The 25,054-nt window shown below is 43.2% G+C and overlaps 1 protein-coding gene and 1 long non-coding RNA gene across 4 annotated transcripts in view; one reads left to right on the top strand and one right to left on the bottom strand.

The window, feature by feature from the left end:
- tnr (tenascin R (restrictin, janusin)) overlaps positions 1–23,068 on the bottom strand; it is a 36,010-nt gene extending 12,942 nt beyond the window's left edge. Inside the window, exons 1-21 of one of the 3 annotated variants that reach the window (XM_049746920.1) lie at positions 22,947–23,068; positions 20,329–20,575; positions 19,864–19,964; positions 19,635–19,797; positions 18,533–19,009; positions 15,848–15,967; positions 15,574–15,717; positions 14,794–14,909; positions 11,858–12,008; positions 10,681–10,859; positions 10,401–10,491; positions 10,017–10,099; positions 9,337–9,439; positions 8,968–9,057; positions 7,850–7,983; positions 7,651–7,780; positions 5,964–6,230; positions 4,697–4,816; positions 4,361–4,504; positions 1,282–1,401; positions 127–270 (exon numbers count right to left, since the gene is read on the bottom strand). In XM_049746920.1, the coding sequence (XP_049602877.1) occupies positions 127–270; positions 1,282–1,401; positions 4,361–4,504; positions 4,697–4,816; positions 5,964–6,230; positions 7,651–7,780; positions 7,850–7,983; positions 8,968–9,057; positions 9,337–9,439; positions 10,017–10,099; positions 10,401–10,491; positions 10,681–10,859; positions 11,858–12,008; positions 14,794–14,909; positions 15,574–15,717; positions 15,848–15,967; positions 18,533–19,009; positions 19,635–19,797; positions 19,864–19,964; positions 20,329–20,575; positions 22,947–23,033 (3,211 nt within the window). In that variant the 5' untranslated portion in view covers positions 23,034–23,068. Of the gene's footprint in view, positions 1–126; positions 271–1,281; positions 1,402–4,360; positions 4,505–4,696; positions 4,817–5,963; positions 6,231–7,650; positions 7,781–7,849; positions 7,984–8,967; positions 9,058–9,336; positions 9,440–10,016; positions 10,118–10,400; positions 10,492–10,680; positions 10,860–11,857; positions 12,009–14,793; positions 14,910–15,573; positions 15,718–15,847; positions 15,968–18,532; positions 19,010–19,634; positions 19,798–19,863; positions 19,965–20,328; positions 20,576–22,946 lie in introns of all 3 variants that reach the window. The other 2 variants (XM_049746919.1, XM_049746921.1) reach the window with 2 other exon arrangements.
- LOC125984772 (uncharacterized) lies at positions 17,895–23,114 on the top strand. The gene is made up of 3 exons (XR_007487070.2): positions 17,895–18,060; positions 19,658–19,782; positions 22,953–23,114. It is a non-coding gene; the product is annotated as an uncharacterized lncRNA (long non-coding RNA).
- The last annotated feature ends 1,940 nt before the right edge of the window (positions 23,115–25,054 follow it).

Below are 25,054 nucleotides of genomic sequence, written 5' to 3' on the forward strand. Positions count from 1 at the left end.
TTGCTTGCTTAACTTTTTGTAAACTCCCAAGAAGTTCACAAAGTTGCAGCTTGGCTCAAGCGGAAGGAAGAGCTGTTTCTAAATGTGTTATTCCTGCCTGGGAGACAATTAGAAAGTTTTGCTTACGTGTTTGGAGGTTGGCGATGACGGTGCCGGAGGTCAGGGGTCCTTTGGTAGCATAGAGGGCTACCGAGTAGGACGTACTGGGCTTCAGATTGGACAGCTGGTGCTCTTGCTTGTTGCCCTCCACCAAAAATGTATCAGCTGTCACTAAAAAAAACATTGAACATGTAATGAGAAGACAAAGTGTTAAATACAAACATTGCATTTCATGTTTTTTACTGGCAGTTCTTTGGGAGTGCAGACAAACTATAAAAGCTACGTATATGCCTACCTTGAAAAATCAAGGGTTACTCATCTTTATTCAATACACTGATAGAAGGAAAAGATGTTAAGCTTTTTGTCTACGACTGAATTTACGCTCTGCTCCATCAAGGTTTAGATTGAAAATTGATTTGGGAGAGAGAGAGAGAGAGAGAGAGAGAGAGAGAGAGAGAGAGAGAGAGAGAGAGAGAGAGAGAGAGAGAGAGAGAGAGAGAGAGAGAGAGAGAGAGAGCGAGAGAGGGAGAGAGAGAGAGAGAGAGAGAGAGAGAGAGAGAGAGAGAGAGAGAGAGAGAGGAGAGAGAGAGAGAGAGAGAGAGAGAGAGAGAGAGAGAGAGAGAGAGAGAGAGAGAGAGAGAGAGAGAGAGAGCACAAACGTTATCTTTATTGCAACAGCTCACGTTACGGATAGTTTCATCAGACATCCCATTTTAACATGACAATTGCAGATGATACATGACTATAGGATTAATAATTCACCTCCACTATGAGTTGAGTCATTTAAATCATCGATTACAGCAGAAGAAGACGGTTACGGGCAGGGCGGAAGAACCCAATTATCCAAATGCTAAAGGTTAATGACTGCCAACAGTGGCCGAAGAAGAGACAACAGTATGCATGTCAAGTAGTTTGAAGGCAGCTTTTCTCCAGCGACTTGGCACGTCTCCAATGGAGCAAATTACGTATAAATGGAGACCCGGAGAGGCCAAGCAATATGGACATCATTCGCCTGTCAGTCGCCGAGGACACGGGCGGCATGGCCCAAAAAAAAAAAAAAAAAAAAAAAAAAAAAAAAGAAGAAAACTAGCAACAATGGTTTCAGCCAGCCAGCCAGCCTCAGATGTTCATATCTGTCCTCTGATGATTTCCCAGTCAATTCCAAAAATCTGGACAACTTACCTTGATTGTGCGTGAGAGTCAGCACATAATTGTCAATTTTGGACATTGGCGGGTTCCACCTCAGCAGGGCTCCTTGCGGAGTGATGTTGAGTGCGCTCAATTCTGACGGCATGTCCATAGCTAGAAACGGAACAATGTGGATTACTTGTAAAAATCTTCATTTTTGGGCTTCTCACTTTAAAAAATAAACACGGAGGCATCTCGTGATCTCTTCAGGGAATAAGGAATGTGTTCCCAATTAGAGAGCAGAGATTAAATACCACATTATTATTGTACTCTCACATCTGAGTGGTAATTATCGAGTTCCAGGATTTTATTTTGCATTGAACAGGTTCATAATTACGACCGCCATGCTCAAATCTTATTCAAAGTGATATTACAAGTGAAATAGTATGCTGAAGACGTTCGTTCACCTTCGCCTGCTGTTGCTCTAACTGCTTTCTAATTTCATTCTCACTCGGGGCCGGACAAGCCAGCACTGAATTTAAATTTGATTAAACCTTTAACCTCAATGTTTCAACCCCAATTTACCCCTCCGGCATGTTATTTTGGCACAGCATGGAACATGGCAGGCCAACACAGTGCTGCTTGTAGCAAATAATTAATATTGTCCTATCCTCAACGGAATTTAAAATAGAAAAAAAAAAGTTTATCTTGTCGGGATACTGCGGTGACTGTGAGCCCTCGTCACTAGGCTGGCTGAGTAAACCTAAGTCATTACTTTAATTGCCAAAAGGTTTAAGCAAATTATGCAGAGGCTTAATCAGTCAATTAGAATGGCAAGGGGGAATACATGGAGCGAGACTGGGGACCAAAAAAAAAACATACAACAACAACAACAAAGGGACAACTCTCTTTTATCAAGGTCTTTGATAATCCAATCAACATGCTCCATCTTCTGATTGCACTTGCGAATCACTGAACAGGGCTACGACGTGTTGGAAAAGTGGACGGCACAAGATGAGATTTTTTGGCTCCTCGTACAATTCAAGAGATATTTTTGTAAAACGCCCACTCAAGTCAGTACTGCCATTTGCATTGCCAGTAAATCAAATGTTTGATGAAAATTCATCACCAAACTAGTTAATGAATTAATGAACTAAATTAACTGGTTTTGAGTCAGTAATGGATACTTAACTGAGAAATTCCGAATACTCCACAAGTCACAAGTTGCATCAGGCCAAGGGAAAGCAAAAAGAATGTTTGTTTGTTTCTTTATTTGTTATATGACTGAGGGGTGGGGTTCAAATTTGATGAAGATGCTGCTCATGATGCTCCACTTGACTTGACACACTCTGACCTTTTGATTGCAAGTTGCCTTTCCTGTTTGCAAGTCCTGTCAGCACATTGCACCGTGTCATGCTAATTAAATTGACAAATTCGACGAGCTATCTCACCGGCATGGAGTGATGCTGCACAATTTACATGTCGATCGGGATTTACAGGACCTGATCCAAGATGTGAAGAAGCCAGTCGCTCAAGTCAACCCAAATGTATGTATTTATAGAGCACTAGCACTGCATACAAAGTGCTGTAGCAAACTGGTTTCCTCATTTCGTATTCATCAACATACTTTAGATTTCATCCTGTTGAGCATCCTGCACCGAGCTATGTGTTCTCGGGGAAGATGATAAATAAGCCAGATGTTAACGGCTTTTCTTCCAACACCGGTGTTGGGAGGTGAGATCATTTATTAAAGGTCCTGACATTTTGCATATGAGGCCCATTGTTCGTCGTTAAACATCTCATCACAAAGCCCATTTACTCTCAAGCCAAACAGTTTTTCCTAAATGCCAGTACATTAAATGTTTGGTGGCAAAATGAAAGATGGCTCCTTGCTTTTTTTTTAACTGCTCTGATAATTAAACAGTCATTGGAATTCCCCCCCCCCCCCCCCCCCCATGCAATTTTGGATGACTATGCTAAATACCAAGTGTGCTATTAAGTTAAGAAGTGACATTCAAGGATCCCCGGCGTGATGAGAATGTTATTTATCAATTCGAATTCATTCACAGTTGAAATTAATCTGTGACGTCTCTCGTCGTCAATGGTAGTGAACGGGCTAACTATCTTGACTACGCTATGTTCTTTTAATTCTATTACATTCTATTCTTCCATTAGAGTCCGAATGGCTCTGCTTCACAAACACACTAGTATTGTTAGCTCAAGAATAACTTGAGCTTGATATTTTCCCTGCTTCAATGCATTCTTCAACTTGGCTTTTCTTTGTGAATCACATCTCATTGACATGCAAACACACCTTCTGCCCTACTCTCCCTCCCTCCCTTCAGCTTCCTCTTCCTCCCTCCCTCACACACACACACAGGCACACACACGCACACACACACACACACACACACACGCACACACACACACGCACACACACACACACACACACGCACACGCATACGCACACGCACACACACGCACGCACACACACACACACACACACACACACACACACACACACACACACACACACACACACACACACACACACACACACACACACACACGTTACCGATTTTGCATACACCACAGGGAGTGTGTTAATATTTTGTGAAGGGAATTCTTTGAATGAGAATAACTGTTGCATATTCCCGTGCATTCATGTAGAAACACGCTATGCCGCTTGATTCCTATTGGAAAAATAATCAGAAAGAAATAGGGGAGATTTTTTTTTTTTTTTTTAGAACGGTGCAATGAAGTGAAAGAGCGGAAAGGTGTGCATGGAGGTGCAAAGATTCAAGAGGATAGACGTGAGGCGAAAGGATAAAGAGTGCGTGCGGGCGCGCGTGCGGGCGCGCGTGCTGCGAGATGGACTGCGGAATAGCTTGGCAATTACTGGGTCAGGGGGTCGACATTTTCATCTCTGGCCACAATGCCAGATGCCAGCTGTACCCTTTCATTTTCTCTCTTGTTTGTGCGTGCGTGTGCGCAGTGTGAAGAGCTTCTTGGAAGAGTGTACTTGTGCACTACAAACTGCTGGTGTGTGCGCGTGTATTACAGTCAGATTGGATTTTCATGTTAACTATTTGCGACAAGACAGGGACATCAGCGACTTGTTTTTTCCTCTTACCTGTGAAGACTGAGGCGCTGACCATTTTGCTCTCCTGGCTCCCCCTGACAGCGTTCAGACTGATCTCATACTCGGTAGCAGGGAACAGACCGGACAAAGTGTAGTTGGTCACATCGCTGTCAATCACAACGCTGTCCACTCGACCTGCGGGGAAACCCAGTCGAGTCAGCTTTGCTGGCGTGTCCAATTTGAAATACATCTACTATTCAATCATAGTGAAGCAGCACTAAAAGATTTATAGCTATATTTGAGGACTATAATTAAGATTCATTGGCAAAAGATGACGACGCTATTGGATGCTCTGTAAATCATATTAAAATATGGCAAATGAAATACCTTGGGCTGACTGGTAGGAAAGCTTATAATATTCAAATGGAGCCAGTGGCTTGAGCCACGAAATGGTCACGATGTCCTCGGCCACGGCGGACACCGTCATCTGCTTGGGTGGGTCCATACCTACGGCGACAAGGCAGACTTTGGCTAGAAACACCCCCCCCCATAAGAATGTGACACTTTGCGTTATTATCTGTTGTTGCAATTTAGCATTCATCTACTTTTGAGTAGCGTTATTTCGATGCCGTTTGTATGTATTGCTGCTCCCCCCCCCACGCGGTCAATGTTTTCCCCGACTATCGAGCGACTGCGAAAAAGGTTGCAGCGGAGCCGATGTGAGCAAACAAGTCATCTGATGGCTGTTACTTAGCTATTAACGGTATCAACGGAAGAAAGTATAAGTGATGGAGGGAATGAAGAGGAGATTAGAGAACTTCTATCTCTTAGCTCAGGGAAAAAGCAGCAGCACGGGCGCCACTTGAAATTAAAAGAATAATGAGTAGTATTCATGAGAGGAGGGGGGTCATTTATTATTCCTGCCTTTGAAATCATTTCATTTCCACTTGCTTGGAAAACAGCGGCTTCTTAGAAATGTTGGGCCCATACGAGTATGGTTATCATAGTAATTGTGTTTGCGCTGGCAAAAGTAAAACTGTGTTTTGTTTATGATTTAATGAATCTTCCCTTAGAGGCAAGACAGGTGCAAAATGTAAAAAGATCAGAGGCAAATGTGATTCCCTTTTCATTTGCTCCGTGTAAAATCATTCATGATGATTCAGCATTCGTCTTTATTGAAAAAACACACCAAAGTTAAAAGTCACAGGTCACTGGAATAATACAAAAAAATAAATCATACAAAAAATAAAATAATGAGGATAAAATAAAAAACTGTGTGGATATTTGAGAGGCTGTTGGCTCCATTCATGAAGTGCACTTTTGGGAACAGAGACTCTCCACGCTTTGCTTTTTAGCCACAGCTTTTTGTACAAAGGAAATCATAAGTAAAACACTGTATTGTATATCCTGTTTTGGTTATGCTGGAAAATTGCTTCTTGCCTGATTTTGGTTAGGGATCTGCGATCCTTCACTGCATTTTGCTTTGACATTTGTGATACTCAAACTATTTGAGTTGATTCAGCTTGCAAGAAAAACCAGTATTGCAAATCAACTTATTTTTCGTTTCATTTCTATGCATGTGGGCGAGGCTCGCCAGGGGCGAGCGGGAGTGTAAAGCGCGCCCGAGTCTTTTCCATCCAATGGGGCATCTCACCTGTCGTGAGGGACGCCGTAATGGGATCGGAGGTGACGTCCCCCTGTATTGTGAATAGGCTGATGGTATACTGAGTGGAGGGAAGCAACCCTTGCACCAACGACCTCGTCTTGGAGCCTTCCAGGGTCACCTTGGAGGTGTCGCTGCCATCGGCTGAGCTGTAGCTCAGGATAAAGACATCAGCGGGCGGCGCCGGCGAGCTCCACGCCACCAGCACCGAGTCGAAAGTCACCTCCGACAAGTACAGGTGGGAAACGGGCCTGATCCCTGAAGGGATATGGATTAAATGTCACCCTGGTGTCTCCGAGAAAGCGGGGAAAAGAGGAGAGAGATGGAAATGGAGAAGCCACGCCGGTGATCGATGGATGGAAGCGGCCGGCCAAATTAGCCTCGGGTGCCATCTTGATCAGGCAGACCAGAGTCATGAGGACGTGATGATTTAATCGCTCATGAAACGGAGAGGCTAATTGCATTTATGTGCCATAAAGATGAAGTTGTGATAGGATTGATCACCAAAAGAAAATGGGGAAAAGCCATGATGGAAGCAGATGTTGCTGTCAAAACGTATGACTTGGACAGCTAATGATTAAGTGAACCAACATGAGAGCAAAAGGAAGATGGATGGAGTTTAAACTGCTGCTGTAAGTGCACATTATATTTAGCGTGCAGTCAAAGTGAAGGTGCATCTAACAGCTATTTACGCTTGATCAAACTTAAAACAAATCAAGCTTTTGATGGCACACCTTAAGAGAAAATCCTATGTTTGACTTCCTTTGGGCACAGATAATTTGATGTTACGAGTGAAGTGGATGAAAAGATGACATCCAATTAAGGCTCTTCATCCTCCTGATCTTGCAGCTTATCATCGCTCCCAACGGCCACGGTTAGAACGGTGTTAGTCGCGGACGACGTGAAATGATGAAGTCACACGTCACCGTGATGATGGCGGCCATGATGATGACAAGTGCTATCATGAACAATGAAGTGATCAAGGTGAGGAGAAAAAGACAAGTACTCAAGTGCATCATTTTGATGCTGAACTGTCACAAGTACAAAATGCTTATTGCTGCTGCAGATGAGCAAAAAGTCCAGCAGGAAGGATTATGATGGGATGGCTGAATGGAAAAAAAAAAAAGGCAGAGGAAGATGAAAAGGCCCACTGCTAATTGGGCCAAAGTGAAATCTGCAATCTACTAATAGTTTCTTTACAACCTGCATCTTTTTTAAGTAAGACTCACCTCATGGTCATTAAATTCACAGTCGGATCTTTTTCATTCTAAATATATTCATGTGTGATTTTTGAAAAAATCCCAACTGCCTGAAACTTAAGAGAAATACAAACACGCCGAGAATCAAGGTGAATTTAAAAAACGCCCCTTTTTGATGAGCAAAGTGTCCTCTAAAATGAAAATCCTTAGCGATGGTGTCCCCAAAAATTCAATGTTAAAGCAATATTTATAGTGGCAAATTCTGGGTCAACATCAAACAAACTAAACAAACTAAAAAAAAACTACTAAGACTACAAAAATTTCAACAAATTCTCAGTTTGGCTTTTGCAACGTCATCATTTTGTGATAAAGGAACTAAGTTGAAGTAAGAAGAGGCGCTTCACTTCCATACTGTAGCAGTATTTAAAGGGAACCACTTTGCTGCCATCTTGTGGCAAATCATTTGGGAAAATGGGTACCTGTGAAGGCATCTATGGAAGCCACGTTGCTCTGCTGTCTCCCCCTCTTTGCTGCCACTGTGATGGTGTATTCAGTCCCGGGTTCCAAGTCCGTCAAAGTGGCGGTGGTTTCACCTCTTGGCACAGTCAACTATTTGGGCCGAATGACAAGAAAATGCTCAACTGCATTTTCATCCAAAAGTACCTAGTATATCTGTACCTCAGTAGTCACGCCTGAGGAGGACGTATAGGTGACTTTGTAGAAGTCAATGGGGCCTTGGACCACGCCCCACATCAGGGTGATGGTGTTGTCTGTAGATGCCGTCACAGTAAGATCCATTGGCACGTCCAGACCTGGCACAAGATACATTTTGGAAAAGTCACCATGGAAATATCAGTGAGGCAGATACAATTCTGGTCTTTTACACTTTTAGCATTCAAAGATGTGCAATTCAGAAGTTTGTCTTTCTTTTATAGTAATGGGGGAAAAAAAAAAAACTTTTTTTTTTTTTTAAAACCTTTAAAAATGTCAATTTTCTGACCCCGGGATGGCATAAATGCTACTGTCTTCTGAATATACTCTGTTGTCACAGAAAGCACGTCGACATCCCATAAAGCTTTCTGACCATGACGTCTTTCCAATTCACGGGAGCACAAATGTGGTGAAAAGGAGCTGCAGTCACGCTTGTGTGCGTCATTACAGATCGATAATTCTTTCCTTGTCAGGAGAAGCTGCTGGATGATGCACTTTCTGTGTTAAAAAGCTATTTTCATAAATCAGCATCAATACAGACACTCGAGTCATGTTTTGGCACTCTTAAAGTACAAAGACAATCACGTGGCGGCTTTTAAAATCAAAATCCAAAGACAATAAATATTTTCTGTCAGTCCAGCTAAGAACCCGATATTTCATCTATTCACTCATTAGGAGATGGAGCTGTTCACAGTTGAATGGGGTGAAAAGCTGGATCCTCTGAATGAAAGGATGCCATTCCACAAGAGAATTATGATGGAAAACACATTAGATCAAATGCACAACATGAGTGTTTGTCAGGTGACGCAAACAGGACTGATTTTAGAATGAAAGAATACACTTAAAAATTAAATAATAAATTTGAAATATATATTTTGGTGCTTCTTCTTCCACCAACTCCCTTTTTTTTTTACTACGTCATTTAATGATGTCATTTTGAGGCGTCATCATGATGGGTTTGGGGAAGGGGGTCCCTTCACCGCTGCTCAGATTGAGCAAGCTGTCGTCAATAACATCAAATCTCATGCAGCTCATGGCACTTTTTTTTTTTTTTGTCCCCACTGATGTGATAAAGAGTCACCCACCCGTCCTGGCGTTCATAGTGGCCGATGTGCTCTGGTTGCTGCCTCTCATGGCGGAAATGCCGATACCGTACTCCGTGCCAGGCAGCAGGTCTAAAACGCAATCAATGAATTCATTCATCAATCAATCAGCCACAGACACGTAAACAGCAGGGGAATGTATAAAAGAGAAGAAAAAGAACCTTAGCAGAGAAGAAAAAAGATATTAAAGCATTGATTGCACAAAATAACACCCACTTCCAATTTCCTTGCTTTCAAAATGTATCTGTACAAACACGAAAAGAAATAGAAGCCACCCTGGCATGCAGAACATTTCCTTCAGTTGATGAGCTCGCATAACGCGGAGAAGCTCGACAATTGGTTGACACTTACCAGTGAGAGTGGTCTTTGTGGTTGCGCCTTCATTTCGTGGTACAATGACTTTTTCGTATTGATCGCCTGCCAGCGTGCTGTACACCACCTGGTAGGCTTCCACCTAAACGTGCACATAATAAAAAATAAAAAAAAGCGATATTAAAACTATTGATCACGTCAATATTGATTCTTTTTTAACTTTAAGACTTGGAACTAGCAAACAGAAAGACAAAGTGATTATATGGGTCCAAACAACCAATTTGTCATTTACAGAGAGCCCTTTAAACCTTGTTGGGAAAGAAAGTTCTACCAAAACTTTTGGGAAACGTCTCTGAAACGCAAAATGTTTGCGTGACAAGGATTTGTGAGGCGAGGTGCATTCGTGACACAAATCACTTTCTGCTCAGACATTTGTTGTCTCGATTAAGATTGATTTTCTTATTGGCTAATTAACATTTTTTATACATACGGGACCTAAGAATGATAAAATAACACTTGAAAATGACTTAAAACCGTTAATACAGGTTTAATGATGGCAATCAATTTTATGGACGTTCTTTCCTATGGGAAATTTGTGTCATGGATTGGTTTCATTGCACCGCCATGTTTTTGTTGTTGTTGTTGTTTAGATTTGCACTCTGCAGAATCATGAAAGATGGAAACAGTTGCTACGTCAGCAAAGCGCACAATGGGCTTACCTGCGCCTCACTGTTGTCCCATTCCAACTCCAGGCTGGTGGAGGTCTTGGAGATGAGACGCAAGTTCTTGGGCGCGTCAATCTCTGAGAAAAACGATAAAGCTGACAACGTTGAGGACACTGAGACTGTTTCTCAAGGGGTGGGGGGGGAGTGTACAGGCAGACATCAGCAATCAGCCGTCACTGTAATCATTCCTACGTGCATGCATTAACCGGTTGAGCACAAGATAATATCCGCTGTGCAAACTTTACGGGCATCTGCCAAATGACCTTGAACAGCGCGGCACATGGGGCCGCCCGTATGTCATCAACAGTTCTATTCCCGGAGGCAGGCTCAGGATAGCATGCAGCATGATTACCACATCTGCTTGCTGTCAGCCCTCACCCGTTGTAAATTCAATGGAAATGGATCCGCTGGTGTTCCCGTCCCTCACGCCGCTCACAGACACCTTATAACGGGAACCGGGGCGTAGGACCTTCACAACAAAATGGGTTATTTGAAAACAGGGGCGGGCCAACATTTGCAGTCAAGGGCCACATTTCATTTTTATGACAACAGATAGCAGGGCCTGGTCATTTGTAGATGAGGTAAAACTAAAACAAATAAACAAACTTAAAAATAAAAAAAAAGATTAAAAATAATAAAATCAAAATACTACACTCACCTGCAGGGTGTACTGGCTAAGCGTGGGCTGGAGGCGGAAGGTAGTGCGCGGGCCCTCGCCTCCCACGAGGCCGTAACGCAAGACAATTTGATCAATCTTGGCTTTTGGCGGCGTCCACTCCAGGAATGCTACCGTGTCTGACACATCGCGCACAATCAGCGCAGTGGGGCCGTCGATCACTGCAAAACAATCACATCCGGAAACTGAAGAGGGAAACAAACGCCTTATTGCACACAGGCACGTCTCAATGAATCCAAATATCAGAGAGAAGTTCCTTTCATTTCTTTTCAAGTCTGATATGACGTTTGAGAAATGTAGCAAATCTTTTCCAAGGTGTCAACATTCCATGCTGTGGTGGCATTTTCGTTCGTGCGTGTTGACCCGCGGGGGGAACTCAAGTGAATGGCATGTTTACCACAATGTGCAAAAAGAGAAACACATTCTCCTCAAAAGAACTTCTCGGAGCTTTCTTGGGTGGAAGGAAAAAAAAAAAAAAGTCCTGGACTCGAATTTGACTGGTCTACCTTCTTCCTTGATGTAGTCACAATTGGGCCCTTGGGCCTCGTCCTAGAAAAAGAGCCTCAGGAAGAAAACAGCACAGAAGAATCTGCCTCTGGTTGTTTCTTTGGACACCTCATCATACTTCCCCTCCTCCAAGGAAGAATATATTTTTCTCGTAAATAACCAAGTGCCTTCAACAGACTTATCTTAACGCTCTTACGGTAACCCATCAGGTCTTTTCTCATGAGCTGTCATGAAATATTAACAAGCAAGCAGCATTAAAGTCTACTTAATTACAGCTCATAACTTGATCCACAGTCTTGACAGGAAATTGATGGTGTTTGGACTACGGAGATGAGACTCTCAAATTTGATGAACAATTTTTGAATTGAATCTATACGAGATGCGTTCATGAAGCCAGCTGGATAAAGAGTAAAGGTGATACATCATCGAGACAGAGGCGGCTCATCCGTGTGTGTGTGTGTGTGTGTGTGTGTGTGTGTGTGTGTGCGTGTGTGTGTGTGTGTGTGTGTGTGTGTGTGTGTGTGTGTGCACGTGCGCGTGCGCGTGTGTGCGCGCAATATTTCATATTAATATGAGATTATTTTTGCCGGCATTGAATGTGATTTTTTTAACTGTGTTTTAAGAAGTAGAAAGATTGGGATTCAGTACGTACGTGTCGTGACGGTGGCGGTAAAGGGCTGACTACGACCTTGGTCTCGGAGTGCCACCAGGCTGACTGTGTACTCCTCGCCTGGTCTCAGACCGGTTTGCACAAAGGACGTGATGGTGCTCGGCAGCTGGGCGGTCATCCCGCCATCGTTGTCCTAGGGGAAAAAAAACAAAACAATAAAAACAAAGATTGGGTTGTTTGGCATACAAAGCCAAACTTCTGGTCACTGCTTGGTCACCAGAAGTTGAAACCAGAAGGTTGCAGACACACTCCATTCTGAAAGACACCTGCATCTCCTCCCAAAACAAAAGCCCGCAGGACGAAGGCTCGTGTGGCGGGACATAAAAAGTGTCATTGCAGATGCAATCTATTGAAATTAGTCACAGGATGGGCAGCGACAACAACAAGCGTGATGTTTGAATCTGCTCCCGTGCCCAGACTCAGGCAGACATGGCGACATGATACAAAATTAGTCATAATTTCCTCCTACAGAGTGTCACTTTAATACTAAACAGTCCATTAAAATCGAATTGCCCTGGTGTGTTTTTACTCAGAATGAGAATCCCAAAACACTTTGGCCTTGAATTTGGTTTAGTTGACAAGAGAATTTGATGACGCTCGAGGCAGCATCTCCGGTTGGTCTATTAAAAGAGAAAGGTCAGCTTTGGATACTTTTGCTAATAGAGGTTAGATTTATTTTCATCACAGGCTAAATGAAAGTACGCTTGCCCTCGGGGAGATGTTTATAAAGATGAAAACACAAATGTATGATTGAATTTGAAGGAAAGTGTAGCATCAATATACGTAGTAGTTTGTTTTCTTTATAGGAAATCCTGAGGTGCTCCATACTGTCATTATCACTGCAATTTATTAGAATTGTTTTTGATGGCTAACTAGTTTTGCACACAAACATTTTGACACCTGCACATTTGAGAGTAAATTCAAATGTTCCCAACCAAATATTGAATCATTTTTAATAAGATCATATTTAGTAATAAGCTATTCCAATTCATTTCAATGTTTCAAACTTGAAAGACTATTCAAAAATGATAAAAAGCCTTCCAAGTGATACATGTATCTCACTGCTGCATAATGTATCACAAGCTGTTGGGATGTACAGCCAACAAAATGCTGCTGCAAAGTATCCGACGCTTGCTCGTTTCTCTCTCTCTCTCTCTCAAGGTTGACATGCAACTTGAGCCGCGTGTGAGCCAGCCACGAGCATCATTGAGCACAACTTTACAAAGATGCTACATAATGCAAATGCTTCATTATGCATTGTGATCTTTGAACTGTTTTGAAATTCAAATAGAAAACATTGCGATGCTCTGTTGTGTATTTTCTGGGCAGGTTTCACTAGACCAGGAAGCTGCCAAGAAATGATTTTGTTCTCATACGAGTCAAAACTTCTCTCAAATTGAATGATGTTATTTTAAAAAGTGCCCACAAATGGATTTGGGTACATACACATGAAGACGAAAACGTCAAGTCTGCTGTAGTTGCAGAATGTGAAGTTCACTCCCCCTTTGAAAGACAACAAATTAGACAAGTGTTTGCATAAGCAAAGGCTTTCACGCATATTTCTATTAGGAGATTGTCAAAATTCACAATCCCCCATTGCTGGATTAAATTCACACGGGGTGGGCAGGACTTCAAACTCCTAATGTGATTTCCCTGGCGGCTGTGAAAGTGCAGCAAGACGGGTGGCGGCTTGGTTGGGGGAGTGAGGAGGAGGAGGAGGAGGAGGAGGAGGAGGAGGAGGAGGAGGAAAGCAGGCGAGGTGAAAGAGGATGGAGGTTACCTTTGGGACTGACTAGGCGGCTTGGACATCACAGCCAGGAAGAGGTGGAAAATGGAGAGTAAAAATGGGATGGAGGGAGGAATGGGGCATGTTACTGGAAAGAGAGAAAGAGGGCAGCATCATGAATGATCGGATGGGGAGAAAGTACACTATCTATGGGCTCCTAAAAGCTAGGAGATCAAATTTGGAGGAACAGGGATTTTGGTTTTTTTTGTTGTTACTTTCTACACTTGAAAGGAAACCTCCAAAACAAAGGACCCTATTGTCAGATTTAAGTCTGGGACACCGATTAAACCAAAGCACATCTCCCCGTAGGAGACCTTAAAGGAGAAAACCAATTACTGTGAGAGGGCTGAGATTAAAGTGCCCAGAGTACCTGAGTTTACCGCCAGATTTAGAAGGAGAAAGGTTTTTGATTACTGCCTTTGGACCCAGTCTGATTGTGCCTTAACTAAAGGTTATGCTCTTAAATGGCTTTGACGGATCATCCTTTTAACAGCCAATATGATTCCCACAATCCGGGAGTCTAATTCAAAACAGACTTTGAACGGTGCAAAAGTGATGTATTGCCATATTTGATTCGACCATGTGGATACAACACTGTTTCATTTACCCCAAATCTCAAAGTGCCTTATGAATATAGTTATCTTTTTTATGGTCACAAGGACAACAAATACAGGGAGACTTACCAGATTTGTTAAATGATCTATACGTCTGGATATCTGTACCTCTAATTTGATTGTTTAGAAACCACCGCGCCCAAAGAAAAACAACCAATACAAGCACTCGCAGGCGACCTCATAACACATCTCAGCAGGCACATTCCCGCCCATTACCTTGGGCTCCAGATTTGCTGAAACTAAGGTGGAATATCCACATCCAGAAAATACCATTTGAAACAAAAGCCCATTCTTCGTTTGCTGGCTAAAAACGAGCGCCGGTTTGTTTTACAGGCGTAGAAAGCAGCCTCATGTTTAGACTAGCTAAAAGCGGGTCTAGTCGGTGAAACCCGATTTTGGTGGATGTCATAGTGTTTCATTCAAAATATGACATTCATAATCATGACAACAACGTTCGAATCTTGCTAGCAGTTGTAACAAACTTCATCTTTCATAGACTGCAAGTGGTAGTACAGCACCTTGGGGATGAAGCTGATCTCCCAGCCGTCAAAGGAATAGTAGGAAGGTTGCCACTGGACCTCGACTGACGTCTCAGTGATGGACTTGAAGACTAAACCAGCTGGATTAGAGAGATCTGGTGTAGAAATGAGAGACGGATTATTTTCCTTCGCTACCTCGCACGGCCCATAAATCACATCCATCCATCCGTCCGTCCGTCCATCCGTCGCATGCTGAAGGTGTCCAATGTTGAACTTTTCTCTCATGCATTTATTTATCTGTTGATTGAGTCTCAAACCTTTCCTAGCCTCACATTTCCAAATCACATTCCACTTAATAGCTTCGTGAAGCTCTCCAATAATACCTTTTAATAACTGCTGGAAGGATTATTTCGAAGGGACCGTAAAATGGAACAGTACACATTAGAGGACAGAAAATAATAGCAAAACAATCATAAAAGTACAAATACAGTTGAACAGTTGCCTTGCAAGAGGTTTTACAGTAGAAGAGACCGCAGGTAGCATCATAAATAATAAAAATCAATACCATAGTATTTTGATGCAAAAATATTGCAGACGTTTTGCGTTGTCCATTACGTATTTATAAAGTAGGCGACTGCTATAAATGTGGATGGAAAATACTGTACTATAAGAAAGAAAAAAAAAAAAATGTCTGTCTGGATTTTATTCCAAAACCAAGTGGCACGGAGGAGCAGGTGACATTCTCACTCGGGTGCATAGCATCTTTTTTATCTTTATGCATTCAATATGAAGATGAATAAAACATGGTGACACACTTACAGGTTGCGACAGTAATGGTGGCAGGAACACTGATGCTGTTATTAATGACGGCAAACACATTGATGTTGTACTCCATGCCGGCATTCAGCTCTGAGATAGTGCAGGATGTGCTATTCCCAGGTAGCCGGATTTCCAGTTGGACACCTGAGAGATGAAAAACACACACACAAGGTTGATCTTTTTCATTATTTAGAAGCTTATTGTTAACAGATTTTTTTTTTTTTTTGGTAGTTGTCCAGTGCGCTTTGACATTCAAGCCCATCTATAGACTCACCTCCCGGGCTGCTTGGTGTGTAGGTCACAAGAAAATCAGTCAGGACCACCGAACCTTCCCACTCCAGTTCCACATCCCTATCTGTTACTCCTCGGACTTTCAGGTTCATGGCAGGTGCCACTGTTGCGATTGGCAAAAAAGATATGAGTTTAACCAAGCTTGCGCATTCTACAACCGCTTAAATCATTTTGTTAGCCCGCCAGCATGTGCCACTTTAGAGCGCCTCGTTTTTGGACACGAGTGTGCGCAGATCACAGCTTCGACTTCAATCTGCAGATTTTTTTTCTATTTTTTTGGTATTCACAAGCTTTGCGCCTCCGAAAAGTAAATGAACAGCCACAAGCACGAAAGGCAGAGCACGGTCCATCCATGTTGAAGTGACAACACTCAAGTCAAGTCATGCGCCCAGAGGTGCTGTTGAATTTTAATGCGCCTGCATAAACAAGACTGTTTACAGTCGGTTGGGCCAAAAACAATGAGAGTGAAATGAAAGGCAAGGTGGAGAAGAAACACCAATGAGCAGAAGGATGCACGCTCAGACAGGAGATAAGAGAGCAAGACGGAAGAGCAAATCTCCTCCTCCTCATCATAGCTGTGTCCTGTGATAATAGACTTTACAACACAGTGCTGAATTATCCACAGGGAGCCTTTGGATACTTTAGTGGCCTTTTCAGCTACCCCTTGACAGATGGCCACAGGCTGTTTAGCATATGAGTCACTTTGTAGCAGTCAATCTGCACAAGGGGGGGGCGGGCGGGGGGGCTGCTGAGTCCCTGACTCAGAGACATTTATATCTTTCATCCCTTAAATGAAAGCAATATCATTCAGCCAAATGCACAGACATGAAAATAATTTGATGATGATAAGACTGCATGTTACGGTTTGAAGATGAGGCCACATAGTATGTACATGACGGATTCAAGTTCAAATCTGTAAAAATGATGCAATAAAAAGGTTGACAAGATATGCAAGCGGGGTAAAATCTGAATTGCGGATTTCGTGTGAATTTAGAAAATATTGAAAGCTGCTCCATCAATTAATTGACTAGATTGTTGCGTTTGACCCTGACAAAACACAAGCTTGTTTATTGAAATTTAAAATGTGAAATAATTCCTTTTGAAATCAGAGACTAGTAAAAAGTGTTCAAATAGTTTAAAATGATGAATGGTCCTAAAAATTGCTAGCAAATCTCTATTTTTTAAAAAGTGAATTTTAGTAATGACACAAAGTTGATACAAAATGTGTCTTTGCGAGCCACACAAAATGATGTGATGGACCGTATCTGGCCCGAGCCTTGAGTTTGACACATATGTTATACAGGCTTGCGGCAGCCATCTGAAGGTGAGTCTTAAAGCCTCACTAGATGTAATCACAATTCCATCAAACAGATTAGACAAAACTAAAATCTTGATGGTGTACTCAACAAAGGTCAGTAAATCATTAGGACTCACCTTCGGGGGGAACATTGGACACCTTAAGACATTCTAAGGGTAAGGTTCATATAAAATAATAAAACACAGCCACCCTATTGCCTGCTTGCCCAATTGAATGACCTTTTTGAGGAATTTGGTAGTTCAAAGACCTTCATGTTTGGATCGAGACATTCAGAGCAGCGTTGGAGGGCATTGCGCAATACCGATTCGACCCTAAGATAGCAATTTCCATCCATCTGTAATGTGAGAGCTTATCAAATGAGAGTGAAATACTTTTTGCTGTCGGGATAAAATGGCACTACTCGATTCAAGTCGATGGATGCTTTGTGGGTGGACAGATGCAAATGTAAAGATACACGTCCTCTTATCTCACGCTTGAAGCATCCCATTTGAAGTCAACAGCAGCTATTATTCCCCATAATGGGAGGCTACAGGCCACCGGAAACATATTGGCTTTTTTTGCTCTTTTCATACCGGGGAACACTTAAGCCTGTCAACCTACGGGACTGGGGTAATTGGACTGCTTTGTTTCTTATCCTATTTCCACATCTAATTGCAAATGTATCAGCAATTCAGACCACCTGACTTGGCTATAAATAGGCCGGCCAGGAGGTATCAAGTAGAGAATAGCGCCGATCTGTCATCCACGTTTGTCGTCATCCATCACTCGGTCGACGGTGGCCTTCCAAACGGCAGAGGAGGATCTGATATGTATTTTGCGTGGGGGTGCATCGGACAAAAAGGCGCCAGACTCCCGAGGCCGACTCAGCGGCGGCTAACGTGAGGCCTCTCTCCTAGTGCGAATGTGACATTTGACAAATGAATGCTTCGACACCTTCTGCTGTCCGGCGACTCGCACACTCCGCCGCCTGCATTTGAATGAGGCGGGCACGGAAGAAAAAAAAGAAAACACGGCAGGGAGAGCTTGGTTTCTGTAATTACCGCTACAAAACCTATCAAGCGAATGCATCGCCGGGAGTTGCGGAGCATGGATAGGCCAAAGAGTGTCACATTTTATCATATACGCCAGGTGGTTGAATTAATTCCTTTTGATTAAATCACTTTCATTTACCTGCACACATACCATGCACATATGTCCATAGCTGTTGACCTGCAGTTGAACTTCCAAAGTCAAACACCTCGAGTGGTGCAATTTAGAGTTTTTCCCGTGGAAGTGTGCCTCCACTCAAGTTGAAATAGAATCACGTCAACAGTTTTTGAGCGTCGTTAAGCAACTGAAGAATCAACTTACCGGAGTTGCAGTCATCGCCAGCAAAGCCATCCTGGCACATGCAGAATCCCTCCTTGCAGATTCCCTTCTTGCTGCAGTTGTTGGCGCAGTACACCAACGAACAGTCCTCCCCGACATAGCCGGGTCGGCAGCGGCACGTCCCGTTGACGCACTGCCCCTGGTCCGAGCAGTCGTTGACGCACCTGCCGACCATGCAGTCCTCCCCGGCGAAGGAGTCCTCGCACACGCACTCTCCGTCCATGCACAAGCCGCGGCCCGAGCAGTCGGCCGGGCAACGGGGCTCGGAGCAGTTTTCCCCGCCGAAATCTCGGTCGCACACGCATTCCCCTTCGATGCACACGCCCTGGCCGGAGCAGTCGTCGGGGCAACGGGGCTCCGAGCAGTTTTTGCCCGTCCAGCCTTCGTCGCATATGCAGCCGCATAGCTCCAGGCTGAAAGTGCCGTGGCCGTTGCATCCTGGGAAGTCGTCAAAGCGGCCTGGGGAAAGACCAATACATTGAGTGTGGCGGCGGATGGTATGGGCATCCTTTGTGAGCCAGTACCTTCCAATGGCTCAAGACCAGAGTAAATATTACAAGCCCCACGCCACAGAATACTAAAAGGATGTGAAAAATTTATTTGCTCTTGGTCCTGATTTTGATCTTTAGTTCGAGCAGCCTTTTATCTGAGGTGATCTTGGATTTGACTTGGGTCTTGAATCTTTGGCTTTCATCCTGCGCATGGTTAAAGTCAGGGTGCAATGAGCAATTAATTGACCCCCAAAAATGCAGTGTGTAATGAGACTGAGGATATGTCTTTTTTTCTTTCTTTCTCCCCCCGGACATTCTAGTCAGACTTGACGAGGCGTGGTAGATAATCCAGTTTGCAATGTCAATTTGCGAGAATGACCTTTTCCACTTCAAAACACACTTATACTTTATGAGAACATAGAGCTGCAGTCATTTTCCATAGAGGACGAAACATACCCGCCTTTGATTATTTCTGTATTCTGTCTGTCTACACGTGTTGCTGCAACGTTTGCAACTTCAATACTATTTTTTTTTGCATTGTGTGTGAAGAATATTTGCACAACATATACGGTAGTACTTGTTTTCTGTCTTACCAATGGCTTGGTTCTCCCGACAGCAACCGGATCCACACTGAGATCGGAGCATCGTGAGCTCCCTCTCCAGCATCTCCACTCTGGTGGCGAGCTGTTGGATGGAGATAGTTGCCGGACATCCGCACGCCGCTTTTGGGATGTTGATACGGTGAGTGAACGTCATCTGAAAAAGTTTCCATTTTTTTGGACCCATTTTCTTGTTTGTTATATTAAGACAATAAGGTAGTACCTGACTGTCTGCATCCAGTGTCTGTTCAGTGTACTCTGTAGGTCCAACTGGGTCCAATGGTCCCTCTGCAGGGGCTTTGGATCCAAGTTCAGCACGTGGGCCTTGTAAAGAGATTTTTGAAAGGTGTATTGTTACAGGAATGTTTAGGAGTAGGATGATTTGGGTAATGATAGTCAGAAAATTCCATGTAGTCCAACACAAGCAAAATGTGACCTATTGCAGTCATGAACCTCAATGTATGACACATTGGGCATTCATATAGGAGCCAGAGGAGTCTTTTCGAGGGGCACTTAAGCAAAAAATTCAACTGAAAAGTAAGCATTTTTGGAAAGACAGCCTTGGCCCTTTGAGCTGCCCGGTTGGTGAAGTACCATTGAAAAACAGGCCTTGAACTTGCATCCCCTCGCATCTGCGTGCAAACAAAAGCCGATAACCACCCACAGAAAATCAATAGGAAAGTCTCACCATCCTCTGGTGGTGCTGAGGCGTCAAGGTCGACAGAGCAGAGAGATTCCATGGGTACGTTGATGTTGTAGACGTGGTTAAAGATTAAAGGTTGCTGCTGCTGCTGCTGCTCCTGCTGTTGCTGCTGCTGCATCGTCTGGTTGTCTGAGGAGGAAGCTGAGGACGCTTCCCCATCTAGGATCTGTCTCCTTACTCGAGTGGTCCGAACAAGTTTGCTGTCTCCGGAGGGAGCGGCGTAAGTAGCAACCTATTTGGGAAGAGGGGAATTTATGCTAAACCAGTATGTACTAATTTGTCTCAAAAACGAAATGTCTATTAAAATATATATATATATATATATATATCATGTCATATGAAAACAAATATTTTAAAAAATCTATAAAATATAAATAAATATATAAATAAATACATTATATATATATATATATATATATATATATATATATATATATATATATATATATATATATATATATATATATAAACTTTTTCCTCACCCCCCGTGGGTGGTCTCTTTTTCCCTTCAAGCTCGGGTCCTCTACCAGAGGCCTGGGAGCTTGAGGGTTCTACGCAGTATATTTGCTGTTCCGAGTACTGCACTTTTCTGGACTGAGATGTCAGATGTTTTTCCTGGGATCTGTTTCAGCCACTCCTCCAGTTTGGGGGTTACTGCCCCTAGTGCTCCAATGACCACAGGTACCACTGAAGTCTTCACTCTCCAGGCCTTCTCCAGCTCTTCTCTGAGCCCTTGATATTTCTCAAGTTTCTCATGTGCCTTTTTCCTAATGTTACCATCATTTGGGATGGCTATGTCAACCACAACAGCTTTCCTCTGCTCTTTGTCCACCACCACAATGTCCGGTTGGTCTGTGTCTGGATCTGGAAGTCCCAGAGGATCTTGGCTTGGTCATTCTCTACCACCTTTGGAGGTGTTTCCCACTTGGATCTTGGGACTTCCAGTCCATACTCTGCACAGATGTTCCTGTACACTATTCCAGCTACTTGGTTATGGCGCTCCATGTATGCTTCACCTGCCAGCATCTTACACCCTGCAGTTATGTGCTGGATTGTCTCAGGACCTTCTTTACACAATCTACACCTGGGGTCTTGTCTGGTGTGGTAGATTTGGGCCTCTATTGCTCTGGTGCTCAAGGCCTGTTCTTGTGCAGCCAGGATCAGTGCCTCTGTGCTGTCCTTCAGACCAGCTCTTTCTAGCCATTGGTGGGATTTCTGGATATCAGCCACTTCAGCTATGTTTCGGTGGTACATCCCATGTAGGGGCTTGTCCTCCCATGATGGTCCCTCCAGCACCTCATCTTCCTTTGATGCCCATTGTCTGAGACATTCACTGAGCACGTGATCCGTTGGGGCCTTATCCCTGATGTACTTATGGATCTTGGATGTTTCATCTTGGATAGTGGCTCTCACGCTCACTAGTCCTCTGTCTCCTTCTTTACGGCTAGTGTACAGTCTCAGGGTGCTGGACTTGGGATGGAACCCTCCATGCATGGTTAGGAGCTTCCGTGTCTTGATATCTGTGGTCTGTATATCTTCCTTTGGCCACCGTATGATTCCTGCACGGTATCTGATTACTGGTAGGGCGTAGCTGTTAATGGCTAGGGACTTGTTCTTGCCGTTGAGCTGACTTCTTAGGACTTGCCTTACTCGATGGAGGTATTTGGCTGTGGCTGCTTTCCTTGTTTCCTCGTCAAGGTTGCCATTTGCCTGTGGAATTCCAAGGTATTTGTAGCTGTCCTCAATGTCTGCTATTGTTCCTTCTGGGAGTGAGACCCCCTCTGTGTGGATTACCTTTCCTCTTAGTCACCATGCGGCCACATTTCTCAAGTCCGAATGACATTCCGATGTCAGAGCTGTAGATCCTGGTAGTGTGGATCAGGGAGTCAATGTCTCGCTCGTTCTTAGCGTACAGCTTTATGTCATCCATGAAGAGGAGGTGGCTGATGGTGGCCCCATTCCTGAGTTGGTATCCATAGCCTGTCTTGTTGATTATTTGGCTGAGGGGGTTCAGTCCTATACAGAACAGCATTGGGGACAGAGCGTCTCCTTGGTATATACCACATTTGATGTCACGTGTGCAAGTGGCTTGCCAATGGCTTCAAGTGTGGTTTTCCACTGTTTCATCGAGTTGGCGATGAAGGTTCTCAGAGTCCCATTGATGTTGTACAGCCTCAAGCATTCAGTGATCCAAGTATGTGGCATTGAGTCATATGCTTTCTTGTAATCAATCCAGGCAGTGCTCAGGTTGGTACGTCTGAATGCTACTACTCCAGCAACCCGAGCGAGAGGGGTTACATGCGGAGAATGCAGGAACAATGGCAACTTCGATATGTATATATATATATATATATATATATATATATATATATATATATATATATATATATATATATATATATATATATATATATATATAATATATATATATATATATATATATTATATATATATATATATATATATATATATATATATATATATATATATATATATATATATATATATATATATATATATATATATATATTATAATAAATTATTATATATGTAATGAGAATACGGTATCTGGAGATTTTTGAGAAAAGATTTTCATCTATTACCTGCAGAAGTAGAAAAAGAGCAAGAGCCAGGATCCATCCTGGTGTTGGCACAGTGGCCGCCACATGGCGTGACGGGGCAAGTTGCATGCTGGGAACAACGTCTGCAGTCCACGCTAGTCCACTCACACCTGTGGAGGAAGAAATAAAAACATACAAACACACAGTCAACCAGGGGTTCTACTTTACCAGAGTTTATTTCAATCATTAGCAATGAATTCAGAGTTGATAGACAGATTATTCCTGCTATACTTTCATTTCTTGATGACACTGTCTACCTACGAAGCGTGTCTCCCAGCATTATCTTCAGTCAATGGAAAAGAAATACCTTTGATCAGATGTGGAATAATTGGTTTTAACAGGAAGTGGGACAGATCAACTTTTGAGGATTGAAGCAGCAGCTAAGAAGCAGCCAACGTATTTCTCTGAGCAATAACCGACATTTGATCTCTCCACACGGGAGGAACACAGAAGTGTTGCTCAGGGAGAGAGCTGATAGAAGGATTTCAGGAGAGACGTGCTTTTGAGCTATGCCGCTGTAATCCTCTCTCTGCCGAGTGGGGAAGAGAGAAGAGGAGGAGAACATGCCGGAATAAAAGATACACACGGTCCTCCTTCCAGAGCAGACTGAACGAGTAGAGTGAGATATAGCTGGGTTTAGAAAAAAATATATATATTTATATATTAAATGGCTGTTTTTTTATTGCTATTTTTTAATTGTATTATTTATATATTACCTATTTAATATCAGCCAATTCCTGTAGTAAACACAATATTTGATTGTCAGGAAAATGGAATATAAAGTCTTCTATAAATAGAACAATATAATGGTGCCATCTTTTTTTATTTACCCCCAAAGAGGCTCAATTAGAGATCAATTTCCTCCAAGAGGTTTCTACATCCTCCAGGCTCGGCTTATTCTCGAGGACTCGAGACAAACACAAACCCGAGAGTAGTGCCGTTTCAAACACTCCTAAGCGGTGTCATATCAAGTGTTGGTAATAATCCTCCTGCCCGTCTTGATGCTAATTACAAATGTCAGCATGCAGCCACTCAATTGGCATGCACAGCTAAAAAACGCGTAGGCTGAAACACAAACCCCCGCGTGTGGGAACCGAACGTGGGATTCTATAACTCAGCCGAGATGCAGGCCATTGATTTTGTGCAGGCCATTGATTTTGAACAGTCGAAAAGAAAAATAGATCCTTCTTCTGTCTTCTCATCTTTTGTTAGATGCGCTTCTTATCAGAGGAAATTGTCCATGGGACAAGAGGTAATAGTTTGATCGGGCACATGCTCCAAGTGGATCCAAGATGAGATCAGTTTACAATGTCTCAAATCAAAAGGAGGAAGCATCTGTCTCGTCCACACCATCTGTCATGATTGCCTCGAAGCAGAATCAGAAAGCAGCCACGTCCTGATCTAAACTTGTCTGGTGATGTCACCATGAGGAGCATGAGAAGAAGCTTAAATGGAGCATTTTGTCCCATTTCCTCTCTTGGAATCACCTCGGTTGGTTGGCCCATCCGTCTCCCCCTTTGCTCTTTCATTTTGCCACTTTCATTTTTCATTATCTGCCGGCGTCATACTCATCAGTGAATACGGCTGGTAAGATTATCGGTGCTTCGCTCCCCTCCCTGAAAGACATTTACACCTCCCATCTCGCCCGCAAGGCAACCTCGATTGCCAGAGATGTGAGTCACCCGGCTCACTCTTTGTTTGACCTTCTGCCCTCTGGGAAGAGGTACAGGAGCCTGCGCTCCCGCACCACCAGACTCGCCAACAGCTTCTTTCTCCAGGCTGTTAGGGCCCTGAACTCGCTACCCCCTTCTGCGTGGCGTGCGGCACTGTTGCGCTATTTTCGGGAATGTCTGCTGTACGCGCACTTGCTCCTTTTTTTTCTGCTCCTCTTATTTATTTATTTATTGTTGTGTTATTTATTCATTATTTATTCAGCACACTTTTGTTATACTTGTTTACTTGTTTGTCTGTTGTGAGCCATGTCTTGTCACCGTGGGATAGGGGGGAACGAAATTTCGGTTTCTTTGTGTGTCTTTGGCATGTGGAGAAATTGACAATAAAGCTGACTTTGACTTTGACTTTGATCAGCC

This window comes from Syngnathus scovelli, chromosome 17 (assembly GCF_024217435.2).
Source record: "Syngnathus scovelli strain Florida chromosome 17, RoL_Ssco_1.2, whole genome shotgun sequence".
Lineage (NCBI taxonomy): Eukaryota > Metazoa > Chordata > Actinopteri > Syngnathiformes > Syngnathidae > Syngnathus > Syngnathus scovelli.